This window comes from Silurus meridionalis, chromosome 9 (genome assembly GCF_014805685.1).
Source record: "Silurus meridionalis isolate SWU-2019-XX chromosome 9, ASM1480568v1, whole genome shotgun sequence".
Taxonomy (NCBI): domain Eukaryota; kingdom Metazoa; phylum Chordata; class Actinopteri; order Siluriformes; family Siluridae; genus Silurus; species Silurus meridionalis.
Window position 1 is genome coordinate 21774833 of NC_060892.1, and position 20422 is coordinate 21795254.

At 36.7% G+C, this 20422-nt stretch overlaps 1 protein-coding gene across 2 annotated transcripts in view; it reads right to left on the bottom strand.

Annotated features, from left to right (window-relative positions):
* Window positions 1–20422, bottom strand: part of LOC124391167 (protein kinase C-binding protein NELL1-like) — a 263303-nt gene that overhangs the window by 129355 nt on the left and 113526 nt on the right. For both annotated transcript variants that reach the window (XM_046857567.1, XM_046857566.1), the window contains exons 10-12: window positions 20051–20124; window positions 18655–18754; window positions 12279–12407 (exon numbers count right to left, since the gene is read on the bottom strand). In XM_046857567.1, coding sequence (XP_046713523.1) covers window positions 12279–12407; window positions 18655–18754; window positions 20051–20124 — 303 coding nt within the window. The remainder of the gene's footprint in view (window positions 1–12278; window positions 12408–18654; window positions 18755–20050; window positions 20125–20422) is intronic.

Consider the following 20422-nt stretch of genomic DNA (forward strand, 5'->3'; position numbering starts at 1 on the left):
ACTAAATAAGTATTGGGACGAGGTAATTCATGCACAAAATATGGTTTTATGTTTTTTTTCACTGCACACCTTAACAATAATGGAACTGTAATGAATGATGTTTAACTCATTAATGAATGTCACTTTTACACATGTATAGCAGTAAAAGTTGCCTCTGTGACTGTTACAAAATGCCAACACTGGAGATTTCTTCCATGAATATTAAATAAACATTTCAGAAAAATCATCGCAATGATTATGTGTTAATTTTGTTAAACCTTTTTTTCATCCATTAATAAGCAGTATCAGACTATATGGGTCCTCTGACCTCGCTGTTACTATAGCAACAAACTGACTTGATCAAATCACATTTCTGAATTTAACTGCAATGAGAAATGAATCTAAAAAGCCAACCCTCAGTTTTGCATAATTGCACAATAGACAGTCATGGAAATGCAGTTTGGTTTCACAGCTGATGAAACTGTCCTGCTTCTTCTTATAAAAAAATAAAATAAATTCAAATCGAAAAGACAAGCGCAGGAAAGAGATGCTCCTCTATTTATATCCCGTGACGAGCTTGACATCGGGTAAAGCCAAACAGCAAAAAACAGTTGAATTAAAGAAGCATGTAGATCCTCCAGAAGACAGATCCCAGATCCCACAGGAAAGATTTTTTGTTACTCATCGCTTGAATATCTAAAGCTGTACTTGCTTCTCTGATTCTCTTTCTTTCCTTTCTACAAGAAAGAAAGCATCTGCTCTGTCGTTTTAGAAATGCAGGAACTACATGGCTTTCAGAAAGTATGGGATGATTAAAGGGTAAAGGATTGAGCTTACGTTAGTGAAATGCTGTATGTGTTTTCTTCAATTGGAAACTATTCTGTTTCATTTGCATATTTTGCATAGATTCACACATTTCAAACTATTTATTCCATCTGGTGTATTAGTTTTTTCTCTGAATGTGTATGTGTGTGTGTTTCATTCACTGTGTTAGCTGTGAAACATGTGGTCTGGATTAAACAAGCAGGTGACAAACAAGGTGTTGTTTATCTTTTGATTAATAGCCTGATAGCTTTCTCAGTAACAGTTTTAGTACAAACTCAGAGCCGGCTGACGTTCATTGTTATTCATGTGTCCTGATAAAAAAAGTGTCTGGGGATGTCAATAAAATGGACAGAGACAAGAACTAAAATTGGGCTTTTAAAACAACTGGACTGCGAACAAACGTCTCTCCGTACTTCCCAATGTATTGTACTGCATATATGGTGTTATGTTTTCCTGCTGTGAGAAACGTAAAATTATTTTTACAAATTTGTCATATCGCTGTCGTCATCGTAAATTTAGGGATTTTAATTCAGGGACTACCTGTAGTTAAACCAGGCTCTTAAGTTATAAGGATTAATATATTCAAATTGGGTTGCATCTTTAGTAGATTTTGTAAAATATTTTGGCAGTTATTACTTATTTAGGGATTTTATGTGGCATTTCAAAATTCACATTAAGCAAATTAACAGATAGGAAAACCCAACAGCTAGTTATTTTCCTTGCTGAATTCACTTGGGTCTATTTTTTCCAACTATGCTGCCATTTGTATTTTAATTGTATTTTTAAGTGCTGTGCTTTTCTTATCTGCATTTCTGCAGTATTTGCTGTTGCTGTTGGTTTTCTTGTTTTTAACACATATCGCTAATCTCTGATATTAATAATAACTAGGCCTTTTTGTAAATTTACATCCTGTGTTTAATTGTCATGAAGCGACATTTAATTCTAAATAAAAAAGTGTTCCGTTCTCAGTGAGACAACATGCATGCCCCCTTCATCAACACCAACCGTATATACAGATATATATATATATATATATATATCGAGATAAACGAAAATCCAAATGGCGGCAGTATATTAACGTGCTTGAAATTTCTTTATGTACATGATGTGCGTTAATAAATGAGAATGTGCATGCACGTGTTTTTGGAGGTTTTTTTTACACAACAGCGTTGCCGCGATTTGGTTGATGAAGGCATGCTATAAAAATGTACATACATGTTTGTTAACTGTCAGGAATCCACCTGCCACGCCCCCTTCGGCAGGTGCTTTCTCGGCCGCTTTCTCTGAAGCTCCCGGCTTCAATCGCGCACATATGGTGCTCGTTTAGCATCATCACCAGCTCCTATTTAAATTTCCACACTCTCACCGTCCGTTATTGTTGGTATATGTTGGTTCACGGTGGTCGTTGTTATCACTTATGCGTATCCCGGTACGTGCCTTCCCACCGGCACTCTCTCAACGGCTGCGCTTTTCTTCCCAAAGCGCATCGCAGATTCCCCCCCGATCCTGCCGGTGTTCATTCTATGCTTTTGCTTTTGCATCCCACGTTCCGCACCGCGCTCCTACCAAGCGCGGCTTTCGCCTCCTGTTCATCGCATAACATTTAACAACAAAAGGCATATGTGCACTAACTAACAGCAGAGATTCACCAGTATACACACCTGTAGCATCTGTAAGGCTTCTGCGGCTGCACAGCGCTGATCGAGATAACCGACGTTAAATGGCAAATTTTCCCCCCCTTGTGCTCGAGATATTAGAGTTCGGCAACATAAAAAAGTCGACATAACCGATAAAAAAATGCTAAGACAAAGTGAGAATTTGGCGGTTCCACTTCAAAAACGTCGACTTAATAGGGTTGTCGAGTTAACCGAGGTCGAGATAAGTGGGTTTCACTGTATATATATATATATATATATATATATATATATATATATATATATATATATATATATATATATATAAATAGTTCCAAATTTACGCCATATTGACCTTTTTACGTCTTCGGTTCCCCTTTTAAGTTATCAATTAATGCAAAAAAAATAAAATCCATGTTTTACAGCTGATCAAACAAAAGCAAATTGAGCCAAAGGGCAGTGCACACATGTGATGCACGTGTGTGTTTTAGTAAATCACTGTTATCAGCAAGTCTCGGATATGCACCGGTTAATTTAAATTCTGCATGCGTTCATGTCAATTGGCAAGAGATAAAAAAGAACAAAGCAAGAAAAGAATGCAAGACAATCGACATACATGTGACTTAGTAGGACAAATAAAAGAACATAGAACTGGTAAGAGTAAGTTAAGGTTTTTTTGTTCACCAGCTTGCTATTAATAATTATACGTTAATAAGTACTATTGTTAATCTTGAAGAAGAGTAAGAGTTTTAAAACTCACATCCTTTAACACCAGAGCGAGAAAGCAGAGGTCAGAGTCTTTTTTCTTCCTTAATTAAGTTGCGTCTAAACATATGACCTTTTCCATGTGCTCAAAGATGTTAAAAGCGCTTTGGGAAATGTGCTTTTTTTCTTCATTTTTTCTCTATGAGAATGGAAAAAAATCTTGGCTATAAATCACTCTATGCCATAATAGTAGAATAATACTTTTAGTGGACACGTTTGCTTCTCGTCTCTCCCTGGACACAGCATTCTTCTTTTCTTCCTGCCCTTTGTATTAGGACAATGAGGAAATGTATTAACATGTCCTCATTGATGACATCATATGTAAGGATTTATGCCATTACCTGTAACTCCTTAGAACATTTCTTTGTGTCATTTTGTGTTCCATTGGTCCTCAACACAACTCCACCTCTACCAGACTTTAAGACCCTGTAATCATCTTTGTTCTCTTTTACTTTGCTCAAAAACAAAGATGGTTTCTAACTATTGCACAGCTCCCTCCACACTATGGGCTGCATCTTCTCTCTTAACTCCACGCAAACCTTTTTTTCAGCCCCTAGCTTTCTGACATTTTCAAGTATAAAAGAACAATGCTTTCGAGCGCTGAGAGAAAATGAGAAAATCTCGATAATTACTGAATGCCACGTGTCTCTTTTTCCTCCTTTGTTCCTATAGCAAAAGCAATCTTCTTTCATTTCAAAATAAAAACATGCATCTCTGACACACATAATGGTTATCTACCTTGCATCCTTTACTCTCGTATCCTGCCCCCCTCCCACATATTCAGTCTTCCTCATGAAACAACATGCTATTCAAGCACCCTTTAGACCTCAAGAAGAGAAGAAAGTCATTATCCTGATAATTATAAATCACCTCCTGACTTGCTCGCTCGACCCAATTACCATCCACACTTCGCCAATCTCCAGCTCCCGTTAGCAATCAGTTATGATCAATAAATCAATATTAACTGTCTTGCTACCTTCCTTCTTCATCGTTGCAGGATTCAGACTTCTGTTTAAGATGCCCACACTTGACTGAATATAATTCCAGACCCGTTTCTCTCCTCTAAATCTTATTCAACACCCTGAAATATGCAGTTTTCATACAGCTGTTCATATCTTTAAACAAAATCCTTATTGATTGCCAATCTGACTGCTTACAAACCCCATGCCTTCTATCGAGATCTAGCCTCATTGCAGTCACAGTGATTTTATACAGGTTTTCTGTCCTCATCCTCCTTTACATGTTTGTTGACACAGAATCACCTTTTCACCAGATCCATATTCTTCGTATTCTGTGTGGTCAGTTCACAGCAATGACAGAGATTAATCATTTCCAATAAGAAGAAAAAGATTTTTACCAATAATGGGCATTTATTTTTCCTTTACCTTTACTATTTATGTAAGTGTGCATTATCTTTTTAGTCAAATTATTAAATTTAATAAGTCAATTGAAATAATAGGAAATTTTGGCTATTAAGCAAATGAAATCAGTATCAACAAAATTCATGTTTCACCTGTAGAGGAAACCAAAACTGCTTCTAAATTGGCATTTAGATGTATTTACACACTTCAGTGTAGCTCAGAGGAACATGTATTGCTTCAATATCAGATTGATAGAGATTATTTACAAAAATTGAAATATACTTTAAAAGTGAAATTGTTTTAATTACTGAATCATGCAGTAAAAGAACACACTCTAAATGTGCATCTACAGAAGTCTCATCTACTAGACTTCAAGTAATGTATGCATACACTTTGTAGGTGTGTTTTTTGGGATTTTACAATATATTTAAAAATATTAAATCGCACGGCGTTAAAACAACAATTACAATATTATTGTACACAATATATATCATACACACCTAACTTTTATTCTTCCTTCATTACAAATCACCGGACTCAATGATCTGGTCCAATCCTGGAGTGTTAAAGTTGATCGATCAAACCCCTGAGATCGCCGAGAACATTCTTGCCAGCTGTTCTGACATATCTTCTTGGACATCATTTGAAACTCAGGCTTTACAAATGTCTATCCTACATTTACCCTCCATCAACGATCTCTCTTCAGCTAGATCCTGTACATCTACAGCCTTACAATTCAAATTCCTTTTGAATCTTAAGATTAAATCAAATTAAAAAGATGAAAAAGAATCAAGTCATGTTTTCTCGAGTCCTGTCTACTTCGATAACAGTGTTTTTGGAAATGATTCCCTTTCATAAGAAGTGGCAGAATGAAGGCTACCATGAAGGTCCTGCTGAATATCACAACTGAAGCTGAATTTCAAAAATTAATCATAAAACAATGGAGAAACTGTTAGTACACTGTTTTTCAACCCTCAACAGCATTCCCTTTAAAGATGTAAATAGATGTATTTGTATACGAGGTGAGAATCACACTCTGCCGTGGGTTCAGGCACCTGACAGCTTCGAGTACAGCACAAAAGCTTTTCCTTGGACACTGCACTCTAATTGCACCTGAAAATCTGACTCTGTCTGTTGGGCTCTGCTGTGATGAAGTCTCTCTGCACCTGACACACAAGACACCATTTCTGGGCTTAAAGAGTTCGACAGTGTTGAGATGTACGTGTGCTCCTGCTGCCTGAAAAGATGTCGGAGTCTGATCCTGATCCTGACACGCTTCTACTGCTACTGCTGCAACTCATCTCGTCACCCAGACCAACATGATTCATCCTGGTGAAGCTTCTGCACGTCATTGTTGCACTTCATTTCGTGGCGACTTTACTATATCTTTGCTTCTGTGGATGGTCCAACATAAAACACCCCAAAAAACACTGTATACCATTAGTCTGCTCTGCTGATGTAATCATTAACACTATCGTATTCTAGTGATGAAAATAAATAAAATGTTACAATAAGCAGATTACCAACACGTCTATATATACAAACTTTGACTATAGTTTCAATATATATATATATATATATATATATATATATATATATATATATATATATATATATATATATATATATATATATAAAACATGTTTGGAGGAAGAAGAATGATGAGTACCATCCCAAGAACACCATCCCTACTGTGAAGCATGGGGTGGTAGCATCATGCTTTGGGGTGTTTTTCTGCACATGGGACAGGGCGACTGCACTGTATTAAAGAGAGGATGACCGGGGCCATGTATTGCGAGATTTTGGGGAACAACCTCCTTCCCTCAGTTAGAGCATTGAAGATGGGTCGAGGCTGGGTCTTACAACATGACAAAGATCCGAAGCACACAGTCAGGTTAACCAAGGAGTGGCTCTGTAAGAAGCATATCAAGGTTCTGGTGTGGCCTAGCCAGTCTCCAGACCTAAACCCAATAGAGAATCTTTGGAGGGAGATCAAACTCCGTGTTTCTCAGCGACAGGCCAGAAACCTGACTGATCTAGAGAAGATCTGTGTGGAGGAGTGGGCCAAAATCCATCCTGCAGTGTGTGCAAACCTGATGAAAAACTACAGGAAATGTATGACCTCTGTAATTGCAAACAAAGGCTACTGTACCAAATATTAACATTGACTTTCTCAGGTGTTCAAATACTTATTTGCAGCTGTATCATACAAATAAATAGTTAAAAAATCATACATTGTGATTTCTGGATTTTTTTTTTAGATTATGTCTCTGCACCTACGATGACAATTTCAGACCCCTCCATGATTTCTAAGTGGGAGAACTTGCATATATACCTCACTGTATATATGAATGACTGTTCACACACACATTACTAGGTGGTTGTCCTGCATCATTAATAAAAAAGCTACAGTGAGTCCAGAATGCAGCAGCCTCACAAGGTCGAGAAAATATGATCATATAACCCCAATCTTGTCATCCCTACACTGGCTACCTGTTAAGTTTCGAATCGACTACAAACTACTGCTACCTACTTACAAAACACTAAATGGTTTGGCTACCAAGTATCTTTCCAGTCTTCTAACACATTACAATCCGTCACGCTCCCTGAGATCTCAAAACTCTGCACTTCTATTAGTTTCTAGAATAGCAAAGTCCACTAAAGGTGGTAGAGCATTCTCACATTTAGCTCCTAAACTTCGGAATAGTCTTCCTGACAGTGTTCGGGGCTCAGACACATTCTCCCAGTTTAAGTGCAGATTAAAAACGTATCTTTTTGCAAGACCTACACATAACAAAAGGCACATATCATAACCTTGTGCTCCATTAAATCTGATCAAATGCACATGATCAACTTTTGTTGTTAATATCATGAACAGCAGCTACGCTAATTCCTCTCCACTGCTTCTCTTTCTCTACCTATCCCAAGGCAGCCTGAGGTTGTGCCACCTCATGAAGATTGTGAACCTTTAAATAAGTAGATGCCGACCCATCCCGAACCATCTAGAGACGTACCAGTGCCAATTGGATCCCACTTCATGTGGAGTTTGGACACTGGTCCTCCTTGAGTGTTTAAAGGCTCTGGCATGGAGAAGCTGGTGTTGGCGCTATGATGATTGCAAATGTTGAGCTATTTTATGAGTTGCTCAGTAGCTCCTAGTTTTATAACCACAAATGACTGTAAAAGACTGTAGAAAGAACATAACTCATAATCTTACATTCCAGTGCTCATGTTAGTTCTCACTCTCCAGTGTTCTGTATTGTTTAATTCAATTCAATTCAATTCATTTTTATTTGTATAGCGCTTTTAACAATGAACATTGTCTCAAAGCAGCTTTACACAGATAATGTGGTGATTAAACATAAATATGTTCTTTGTAAGTATGTTTGTCCCTGATGAGCAACTGTGGCAAGGAAAAACTCCCCGAGATGGCAAGATGGTTTAAAGACTATAATCACACTCTTGATGTCACCCAAATGAGGATGGGTTCCCCTTTTGAGTCTGGTTCCTCTCAAGGTTTCTTCCTCATAACATCTAAGGGAGTTTTTCCTTGCCACAGTCTCCATGGCTGCTCATCAGGGATAAATACAAACCATTTACCTTAACTTTCAAAATTCTGTAAAGCTGCTTTGAGACAATGTCTGTTGTGAAAAGCACTATAGAAATAAACTTGATTTGACTTGACACAACTTAATACTGATTAAGAGTCTACACATAGAGAAGAGTTATGATTGACAGCGTTTTGCAGTAAGGAAGTGCTGTTCCTTTGCTATCACACTTGCGTATTATTGTGCAATTAAACATACTTTCTACGCCACTGCATTGCAGAAAAACATGCAGTTCCTCACTACTTTGAAGTGAATACATAAATGTGTTAAATGAAAACCGACACCACGGTTCTGCCAAGACAGTGTGTGGAGTAAGGGCACTCTTACTGTGTGTCTGTAACAATAGAAAACCCTTTCCTTTCACAGGTATTATGAGCAGAAGAATGCTACACTGAATTGAACCAATTATTTAAATAAACTACTCATAAATCATTTCTTTAAGTGCAGCAAAAAGCAAGTAATTTTGTATTTTTAGCCAAGAAGAAAGGTAAAACAATGCTTTTAAATTTGGAGTCATATTTACAGAAGATATGTCCTTTTACTCAGACATACTCAGAACTTCAATTAGCACACCAGGCACATGAAATTCAGATCTTTATATTTACATTGTTCAAGGCACACACAGTGGCATTTTTAATAGTCCTTTGCAATTGTTGCTTGTCAGACTGTACGAACATGATCCCTATATTACACTGTACAATCTCAGTTGTCATAACGTCAGACTGCAGGACAGTCACAAACTGACGCACAAAAAAAAGACTTGTCCAAAGTTTTACATCAACAATTTTTCCAAAGCTGAAGATCCAGCTCAAAGGTCACCGTTTTGACACCATTGCGGAGATCCAGCGCGAATCGCAGTTTAGAAAAAAAAGATTTCAAGGACAATGGCTTTTGCAGCATTTAGCAGACGCCCTTATACAACCTACTTCGACCTACAATTATCTATTAGCACTTGAGGGTTACATGCCTGGCTCAAGGGCCCAGCAGTGACAACCTCTTTTCTTTTTTTGCCATCAACCTTTTACTACGAGTTACAGAATGTTACTCTTGATTCTATTGATGTGGAAATACATCAATGCAAATAAAGTGCAGCACGCTGAAATCCTTTTCATTTTAAATGCCACCTCACCCACTAACAGCGACACTTGACCTTATGAACTAATACCCAATTAAAATGAATTCAATGTGTTTTTATTTGTATAGCACTATTAGCAATGGACTCAAAGCAGCTTAAATTGTCTCAAACCAGCTTCACACAGATAAAGTGCCTTCAAGGTTGTTTCTTATGATTGTATTCACTATTTTATAGGTGCCGTATCCAACATAATGTCTTCTTGACAGTTTGCATGTTTACAATTTCAATAAAATTAGCCCTGATGAGAACTTCAAACTCTCAATAATGTAACCTACTCATCTCACATAGAGTTGTATCGGAAATTAATACAACTCAATTGTTGGGCAATAAAAGATAAGGACAAAAGTTACAGGATAACACAGTGTGTCAAAATTTCTACTTTGAGAAATATTTCAATGTGGTCTTTACACCAGCAATTGGGTCCAATTTTATCAAGCTATTAAAAAAACATGATACTGTTTATCTCACCTGTTTCTGAACTCTGTTTGCCTGTGTACTTGATTTGCAGCTAAATATTTCAGCTTTTGCAGAAACACAGTCGACTAAGTCATTTTTTTATAGTCATAGGTTTATTTTTATTTTTATTTTTTTTACTTTACCTTCTGGGGTTTGTACTGGGCTATGCACCAACATTCTAAACAGGATAAAGTATTTTTTTTCTTTTTTTTTACTTGCATCCAACTTAGAAAAGTCTTGTGAGCTTGAGGGATCCATTGCCATAATCATGTTTAATACACTGTAAATGCATATTCATCAGGGTTTTTTTATTACTTCATCATACAGATGTAGTATGCTAAATGCAAGTCCTGGATCCTGTGTTTCTTTTACTTCTGTAAAGCCCGCTGTTGTAATATTACAACATCACTTTTAGTGCTACTAAATTAAACCTGCAGATGTTTTCTGTAAGACCACATTTACACAATAACTGAACTACAAGGATGTAGTGTTCCTTTGAATGCTATTGGTCGATAGATTTTGTAAATAAGTGCAATGTTCACCTGGCCATCTTACAAAACCTGTGAACTTTCCTTGAAGCACATCATCTTGTTTAACTTGACTGGATAAATCAACATTCAAGTAAGTGAAATGAAAATGTGATTAGTAATATGTCTGCATCATGCATATATTGAAGTGCTGTTAAATGCCCTGACTATATTATATTTTGAGCTTATAATGCCACTGTTGTGACTTTAAAACAATGGGTGTAAGCTAAATTTGTTTCTCCACCTCACAACTTACATGTATTTTTTAATTTCACCTTTTCCATGAAAAATAAAATAAAATACTAATGAAAAACACAATAGTTTTGATTATTAACAAATGTTAATTGTGTGCTTTGTTACAGTGTTTAAATGATAATTACATTTTGAAAGAACCTAATGTCAAATAAACATATAAAAAGAATAACAAATGTGAAGGTATTTGTGTAACAGTTACATATATTGCATTTTAACATTTATGAAATATTTGACATGAAGGAGCAGTTTGTAGATACTCGGTTTTAAACTATTTGCTCTGTCAGGATTCCTTGAGCTTCTCTGACACAGCTGTGGCTCAAGTGGAGACTTATCAAGCTTACTCCTATTAGGCTAAATTAATTTTACCCCTTTACCATGTTAACCTCAAAAGCTGTCTAAAGCAGCAGCAGTGATTTTGGAAGAAATAAACACTTTAACTGCCTTAGGAAGCCAACCAAGCTTGAACTGGCCACACATAAAACAAAAAAAAAAAAAGTTCTTTATTAAGACACACAGAAGCTCAGAGAGGGTAGTGTCGAAAACAAATATGGCTATAATGCCCTTCAAAATGCACTACAAATTGGATTTTGCATCCCCAGACTGAAAATGTTTTCACTGATAAAAATCTGATATGTCCCAAATCCGACAACCTTCACTTATATTACATTCAAGTAAAAATGATAGAAGCGAATAAAGTAATTCAAACAAAACACACGGCAGTTCAGATAAAATTGATGTGAATAATGTTCCCGCTACACAAAAGTGTTTGGTGTCATAGTGAGTCAAATGAACTGAACAAGCAAGCAAATCTTATACAGTAGGCCCAAGTATAGAACTGTACAAATATTATGCTTAAATCATGATTTATGTCTTACCAGTGATTCAGTACCTCCTGCTCCTTGTTCAATACATTCCTGGCAGGCATACTGTCAGGATGGAGCTTAAACGTGGCAGTGGCCATCTTGAAGTAAAAACAATTTCTTTCTCAGCACATAGTTTCCCACCAGGTTTGGGTAGTAGATGTGGCTTTGTTTGGAGGCATATGTTAACACTGATGCAGTTGTAAATATTTTAATGCCTTTTAACAATTCCACAAATCCTAATTATACCACCAGTAACAATACACTCAACTCATGTTTCGAACTTGATTCATAATTCTGAACAAATTTGAAAAAAGAAAAACTATCATATGCAAAATCATATGCATTTTTGGATGTATTGAACACAATGTGTCATCTGAAATAGAGCTACAAAGTAGGAAATTGTGAAGAGACATGAACAGGAATTAGAAACTTAAAATCTAACCAATATTGAAAAAGCTTTAAGACAGCAGTCTTCCTTAATTTAGCTTCAAGTTCGGAGAAACATGTCTGCAAAGTTCAGTTAACTAGACAGCGTAAAGTTGAAGAGCTTAGAGTAAAATTTTATTATGATAAAAAATACAGTAACACTGGATGCAGTATCTTTCCAGAGTCATCACCAACAAGTGTTTCATATTTGAACACTGTTTTGTTGTGACAGCACTGCAATCAAACCATCGTTTTCAGGTCCCACTGTCATTTTCCCACAACATTTGAAATACTGCTGAAAAACAATTTTCTTGGTCAAAAGTGAAAACCTTTTTTTTTTTTTAAGATAATTGCCAATTTTGTTCACAGATAACTGCCATTCCCAGCAGCTATATCCCTTGTGAAATAAAGCACACAAACACACACATACAAAATCTATCTTACCTTCACAGTAGGTTGAATCTCCGTGTATAGACATGTAGCCACTCTTGCATTCGCACTCTGCTTTGTTATTCCGATTTTTGCAAACAGAGTTTTCTCCACAGAGAACCCCCTCTGCGCAGAAATCATGACCTACAACAAAAAAGAAGACAAGGAAGATCTTTACTCCTTATTTCAGATCAATCTACCTTGTGCATATGCATTTTACTTGTTTTAACACTCGCTTTTTAACCTGCATTCAATGTGTGCATGAGTTTTTCTCCTTGAAAATTGTTTGTTTTGTAGCAAAAACAATACGGCCGATGTTTGTAATTTGTCAATCCTTACTGACATCTCCGAAGCTTCTCATGAAAATCGAGGACAGTATTTATCATTTAATATATTCTCAATGCTAACAGCACAAAGAAAAAACATAATAAATGTTTTCCTGAAATCTAAACATTTCAGTTGAACATGCAACAAACACAAATAAGATGTCTTTTATAACATAATATAGTGTAGAAAAGACTGTATTTGATTTATCCAGGTTTATTCATTACTGCTTCAAGTCCTTGTGTAACTAAACCTTCTCTGACAGCCACTTGTCATATCTTGATTGATTTATGGGCCAAGTGCAATCAAAATGGCAGAGGCCTGACAGCCTGAGTGAGCCGAACATCAATCTTGCTAAAATAAAATAAAATAAAATAAAATAAAATAAAATAAAATAAAATAAAATAAAATAAAAAGTGATTCACTTTCCTTCACGTTAGTGGGTGTTTATACAGCATGCATCTGAACATATACTCATTTACTTTTACTGATCAGTGTTAAATGAGAAGACTTTAAAACCTTGCCTTGTTAACAACTTCAACCAAGTATCTTTAAAGTATATAATATGGGCAAAGGTATTGGGACACCTGACCTTTAAATCAACATAGACTGTAATGACATTGCATTTTAAATACATAGACATATGTATATGCAATATGCAATGCATTGACAAAAGTAATACATAAACATATGTATACATATGTAATATGGATTTGGTCGCTCTTTTCAGGTCTTTTCAGCTTCCATTATTCTGGAAAGGCTTTCAATTTTTTACGTTTTTTTTCTGACCCGTCTCACAATCTCTGTTCCAATTCTTCCCAAAGGTGTTTAATGGGGTTGAGGTCCGGTTTTGTTTTTCAAACTGTTCCCACAAAGTTGGAAGCATTGGAAGATCTTTCCCAACTTCTGGAAATCATCCCCATACAATTATCCATTTGCACAATGCAGTTAAACAGGTTACATTCTACTGACATCCGTCAAAACCAGATTCACCCATTAGACTGCCATATAAAGTAGCATGAACACGCTTCCACTGCATGGAATCCAGTAGCTGCATGCTTCACACAACTCTTTCTGACACTTGGCAGAAGCCTTCTTCTTCTTCTTCTTCTTTATTCTTCTTCTTCTTCTTCTTTTGGCTACTCCCGTTAGGGGTCGCCATGGCGGATCATCCATCTCCATGCCACTCTGTCTTTTACATCTGCCTCTTTCAAACCAAGTACCTGCATGCCTTCCTCACCAAATCTATAAACCTCCTCCTTAGCCTTCCTCTTTTCCTCCTGCTTAGCGTCTCCATCCTCAGCCTTCTTCTACCTATATACCCCAAGTCCCTCCTCTGAACATGTCCAAACATCTCAATCGGGCCTCTGCCTTTCTCACTTTGTCTTTAAAACGACCTACATGTGCGGCCTGTCTAATTAACTCATTTCTAATCCTGTCCATCTTTGTCACTCCCAATGAAAATCTCAGCATCTTCAGCTCTGCTACCTCCAGCTCCACCTCCTGTCTTTTAGTCAATGCCAATGCTAAATCATACAACCATCTAAACCATACAACATCGCAGGTCTCATCACAGCCCTATAAACTTTCCCTTTCACTCTTGCAGATACTCTTCTATCACAAATCACTCCTGCCACTCTTCTCCACTCACTTCACCCTACCTGCACTCTTTTCTTTACTTCTCTAACACACTATCTATTACTTTGCAATGTTGACCCCAGGTACTTTAAATCATCCACCTTCACCACCTCTTATCCCTCCAACGGCACTCCTCCACTGACACTGTCTTACTACTACTGAATTTCATTCCCCTTCTCTCCAGAGTGTACCTCCACCTATCCAGGCTCTTCTAAACCTGCTCCCTACTCTCACCACAAATCACAATATTATCCGCAAACAACATAGTCCACGGAGACTCCTGTATGACCTCGTCTGACAACCTGTCGTTCACCACTGCAATCAGGAAAGGGGTCAGATCCTGTCCTTGATGCAGTCCAACCTCCACCTTAAACCAGTCTAGCGTTCCTACTGCACACTCCACTGCTGTCACAATGTCCTTATTGATGTCCTGCAACACCATCACATACTCCTCTACCACACCTGACGTCCTCATACAATTCCATAACTCTCTCTCAGCACCCTGTCGTATGCTTTCTCTAAATCCACAAACACACAATGCAACTCCTCCTGACCTTATCTTCACTTCTTCATCAACATCCTCAAAGCAAATATTGCATCTGTAGCGTTCTTCCTCAGCATGAAACCATACTGTTGCTCACAGATGGCCACCTCTTCTCTCAGCCTGGTCAACTTTATTCCCCTGACTTATTCCAACGAACTTTTCACTCTTCACCCTCTTAATCGCTGCTATCACTTCCTCCTTACTAATCTTATGTGCTTCCCGCTTCACGATCTCTGTCTCCATCCCCACACCAACCACCTTTCTCTCTCTCTCATTTTCCTCTTTCATCAGCTGCTCAAAAATACTCACTCTCCTCACTAGTCAACACATTTCCATCTCCACCCTTAATTGCTTTTACTTGTAGCACATGCTTCCCAGCTCGGTCCCTCTGCCTAGGCAATCAGTATAAATTATATTAATAATAATATAATAATGAATATAAATAAATATAAATAAATTATAATAATATTTTTCCTTCCTTAGAGTCCAACTTCATATACAGATCCTCATATGCTTTTTTCTAAGCTTCAGCCACATTCATCTTCACCTGCTTCCACAACTCCTAGTACTCCTGCCACTTTTCGCATCTCTCTGCTGATCCCAATTCTGTTTTGCCAACCTCTTTCCCCTTATGCTTTCCTGCATTTCCTCATTCCACTACCATCTCTTTGTCTTGCTTTCTTTTCCAGATATTTAATTCTTTCCACAATCTGCTTCTCCACATTCCTCTCCTTTAGGCTATCACATCTGTTCCCTTAATCAACATGGCCATTGAAGTCTGCCCAAATCACCAATCTTTATTCCTACGTAAACTCTCCACCACTTCATCTAACTTACCCCAGAATTGTATCTCACAACCCACATTTATCATCACCCCTTCAACTTTCAGCTTCACAGTCATAACCATTTCAGAAACTCAACCTCCACCTCACTCTTACTGTACTCTTCCTTCAGGATCACCCCTACCCCATTTCTCTTTCCGTCCACACCAGGATAGAACAGTTTAAAGCCACCTCCAATGTTCCTAGACTTACTCCCTTTCCACTTGGCCTCCTGAACACACAACATGTCTACCTATCTTTTCTCCATCATATCAATTTACTCTCTCCCTTTAGCAGTCATGGTACCAACATTTAATGTACCAACCCTAACCTCCACTCTCCTCCACTTTCCCTGCTGTCTCTGTAGACATCCTCTCCCTCTCCTTCTCTTTGGCCAAAAGTAGCCCAATTTCCACCGGTACCCTGTTTGGCTAACAATACTTGTGGCGGTTGTTGGTAATCTGGGCCTCGACCGATCTGGTATGAAATTCTGGTCCGTGATCCGCGTATTTGATTTGGCACGTTTTATGCAGAATGCTCTTCCTAACGCAACCCTCCCCATTTATCCGGGTTTGGGACTGGCAGTAAGAGTGCACTGGCTTGTGCAATCCTAATGGCTGGGTTAAGCATACAATCACAGTACCATGCTTAAATCCATTGAGCTCTCCACAAAGAACCACCTTTTTTACATAGGTTTGGCATGGCTAATTGATTGAATTTCACCTCTTAGACAATGGGTTTGTTGAAAACACCCGAATTCAGTAATTAAGATGTGTCTTAATTAAGTTTAGCTGATGCTGCTGATAAAATGTATTACCTATTTTCTGCCATAAATATTTACTCTTCAAAGTCTCTATTTTAATGTGTCACTAATGTATTGTACCTTCCATAGACCAAAATAACTGCAAGTCAAGGACCTTATTAATGACATTATCGCAGGATATTATTAGGTTAAGACTGTTTAGAATGTTCTACATAATACCGTGGCGAAATGTGTGCACAGAAGATTTGGGATGTAAATACACATTTTAAAGTAATCACAAATTTGTAACTTCTTTAAAAAAAAAAAAAGATAGTATCAATGAGTGGGGAATTGCTGCAAATATGAAAAAATTACATATCAAAAACACTTTAAGCCCCATCTGTTAGAAGGTTACATTCTTGGCATTCATATCTGATTATTTGTGCATAACAAATGTCTTAAAGTGGATTAATTTGGTCTTTTGTGGAATCAAGTCGAAGAAATCCGGAGTGCAGGGGCGATTGCTGTTATGTTCATGGCAGATGATTACACACAGAGTGTCACCCCCTAGATTTCATTGAGGTTAATATTTTTCAGCCCCTTTCAATCGCAATTTTCTCTTTTCCATAGCATCGTGTACACACTCATTCCCAAGCATGGCCTATATATTTTAGCCAGTCCACCCACTGATATGCTTTTGAGAAATAGGTGGAAACCAGCAAAACCAGACAAAATCCTCACTGAAACAGGTAATAACCTGAAGTCAGGAGTCATCCCTGCAAACTGTGAGGAAGCAATAATCAACAATAAATTGAAATACATACAAATAATACAAAAATGAGGTTTAACTAAGCTGTAGCTTTTATAACTATTTAAAAAATAACTTATCATAGAGCATCCAGCAATTTACAGACAGACTTACAAACAAATTCTACACAATTCTGTGTTTTGTACTTGTGTGGTATTAATTTGGATTTGTTTAAAACCCATTTGGCTGTGATGGTCAGGGGTTCACATACTTTTGGCTATATAGTGTTTATCCATTCAGTAACAAGGAAACCTCATGAAAAACATATGAACCTGCTACAAACCTAATTACATCAGCAACCTAAACAAAAACAAACACAACTGTGAATCAGACACACTGGAATTTCTTGAATTAATTTAATTCTATGTAGAAAGTATAAACCTGGCAACACAACTAGACTAGATGATCCATCACTGCTGTTCAGGATGCACTGACATTTATTATTTAGCAGTTTTTTTGTGACTAATAATTTGTAAAAATACACAGCACTGCTGAATTGCTAGAACTTGCAGCCTGTATAACGTCTCCATAAATCTCCAATAATCAATTCCTTAATTATTTACCAAAACACAGAATGATGTCCTGGTTTTGTTTCCAGTTTATATCATTAAGTAATAGTGTATAAATAAAAATATATGTTTAAAATATATGTCATAAATGAATGAAAAATATATATGTATGTAGACAGAGAGACCCTCTGTTTGATTCAATTTACTGACCCTATTTCTGTGTGCTGAATTCCAATTTGACCTCCAAAGTGAACATTCTGTATTTTTCAATTTGACAGAACTCTTACTTTATATCACCTGCAGCATAGCAAAGTGCAATAATCCTACTGGATGTGAGAACTCTGTGCCTGCAAATAGCAAAACTGCACAGCATGGAAAAATACTACAAATGAGAGAAAACATAAAATACACTTTTCTTTTAGCACACAGATCAGACAGAAACACTGATCATTATGTCTCGTTAACAAAATCATAACTCGTTCAATAAAGCAACATGCTTAATGAATGTTAAATATATTATGCACATTAAATATTTAATTTGTAATTTTTTAAATAATCTAGCAAAAGATGCTAAACTACATCACACCTAATCATCCAATAAAGTTATGTAGTGATGCAACTGTAAAAGAATAAATATCATTATGATATATTCGAGGGCGACGTGCAGATTCAGGAAGAAAATAACCAGCTAAATGCAAACCACAAATGTAAAAGTGCATAGGCTCTGAATGTCATATATATATATATATATATATATATATATATATATATATATATATATATATATATATATATATATATAGTTTCTTTTCTATTTTATTAACTGTGCAGATACAGCAAAAAAATAAATACATCTCTGAAAAGCAGATTAACAAAGTCAATTTGTTCTGTATCATACCGTGAAACTGAATCATACACAGGAAAACGAGAGAGAGAGATTTCTCAAATGTGCCTTGACACAGTACAAAATAGCATCTCCCAATAATAAAAATAATAATAAAAAACCTCTGCAGACGTTGCAGCATCTGTTCTCTGGCAAAAGCTGGTCATTTATTGTGCAGTTCAGACTTGGGCAGCTTTCATTCACCAACTCCATCACACCGTTCTGGAAACAAACAAACGAAAAAAATCATTGATCAAACAAGTAAAATAATCTGTTTATAATGGAACAATTAAGACTACAAATTGCTGGACTGGTGAAAAAACCTGTAGAAACCACATCATGCATCTGGATATGAAACTAGCTCATACATGATTCAACACAGATGAATTTTAAATACTTTCACGTTCTCTTATGAGAAAGTAAATATCTGAGGAAACATGAAGAAACGTGTGCTTGTGTGTGTTTATCTTATTGCTACACAACACATTAAATATAATCAAGAAAAATCTGCTGCATTCAAAATGATTAGAGATGTGCCCAAAGAAAAATACCCTATTTGGAAAAGGCACAGATAATGGCTTCAAAGGAAATAACAAATTCTATTATTACAAATAGGCTAACTGGAACCAACTTCACCATACAGCAAGATAATGAATCAAACTTTCAAGCACTGGAAGCGTTATTTAGAGACCAAATAGACAGCTGGATTGTTAGTTATCATGGAATGGCCTGCCCAGTCACTGGACCTAAATCCTATTAATCTGTTCTGGAATGAAATGGCTAACAAAGTCAAAAAGAAATGTTCAACTTGTAAAGAACACTATTGGCAAGTTTTGCAAGAGACGTGGCAAAGCATTTCAGCTGAATGTTTGGAGAAATTGTCCAGATACCAAGATTGTGAAAAACTATTATTCATGCATAGGAAGGATTGCTCAATGAAAGTTTAACATCTGTCAATATATACATTTGTTTCCTTAAAGTAAATCTTCATACTATTAAAATACTTTGTTTGTTGCATATAAACAAAATGATTGAGCGTGTATGTGTCTCTCTATAAAACTTTTCCTTGTACTGCATAACTAATAGGCCCTCTTCATGAAACAGCATACAAATGAACAATTGAACACTCTTTTTGCAATTAATCAATTTATACACTTAAACATATTAGCAAATTTATGATGCAATGAAATAAGAGCAAGAAAAGAAAGTAGGTAGTGCATTACATGTCCAGGATCTGTGGTTTGACCCTGCATTTAAGTGACCTCTGCCTCCCAGAATGTGCTGGTATGGGTACTAGCTATTCTACATTGCCCCTTGCTGTGAGTAACTGTGCAAATGTGTGTATGGTTCCTTTCATGGTTGATTATAAATCCTCAGGCTGCAAAGATTTTCCTGCTAATGCTTTTTGGGACATTCACATTATTAATTGATATAACAGCATCAGTTATTCCTCAAAACTGACATAACACTGCATTGACAAAACACCTTAAAAGATTAGATTAGAAAGATTTCACTGACCCTGCACACTTTGCAGCTCTGTAGGAGAACACGCTGACCCTCTGAAAGTGTTTGGCCCAGGTAGGTGCATTTAGCTGCAAACAGAAGAATTGAGAAATAATGGGCTTGCACTGAAAATCACTCCGAGACCAAAAAAGATCCAAATAATTAACTCAATATAACAGAAAAATAACGGCGGTGCTCCATGAATAGCCGCTATTCCATTAGTTATGGCTCAGAGCACACTGACAGCAATCTGCTCAATAGCAAAACGTAAATCTGAAAGTAACTCAAGAGCCGTTTTGCGGTAGATTGCCCTTTAAAAGAGCTTATAATAATAAGGCTGATCAAATTCATCAAAGGAGCCTCATTACAATCTTTGCTCTTGAATTA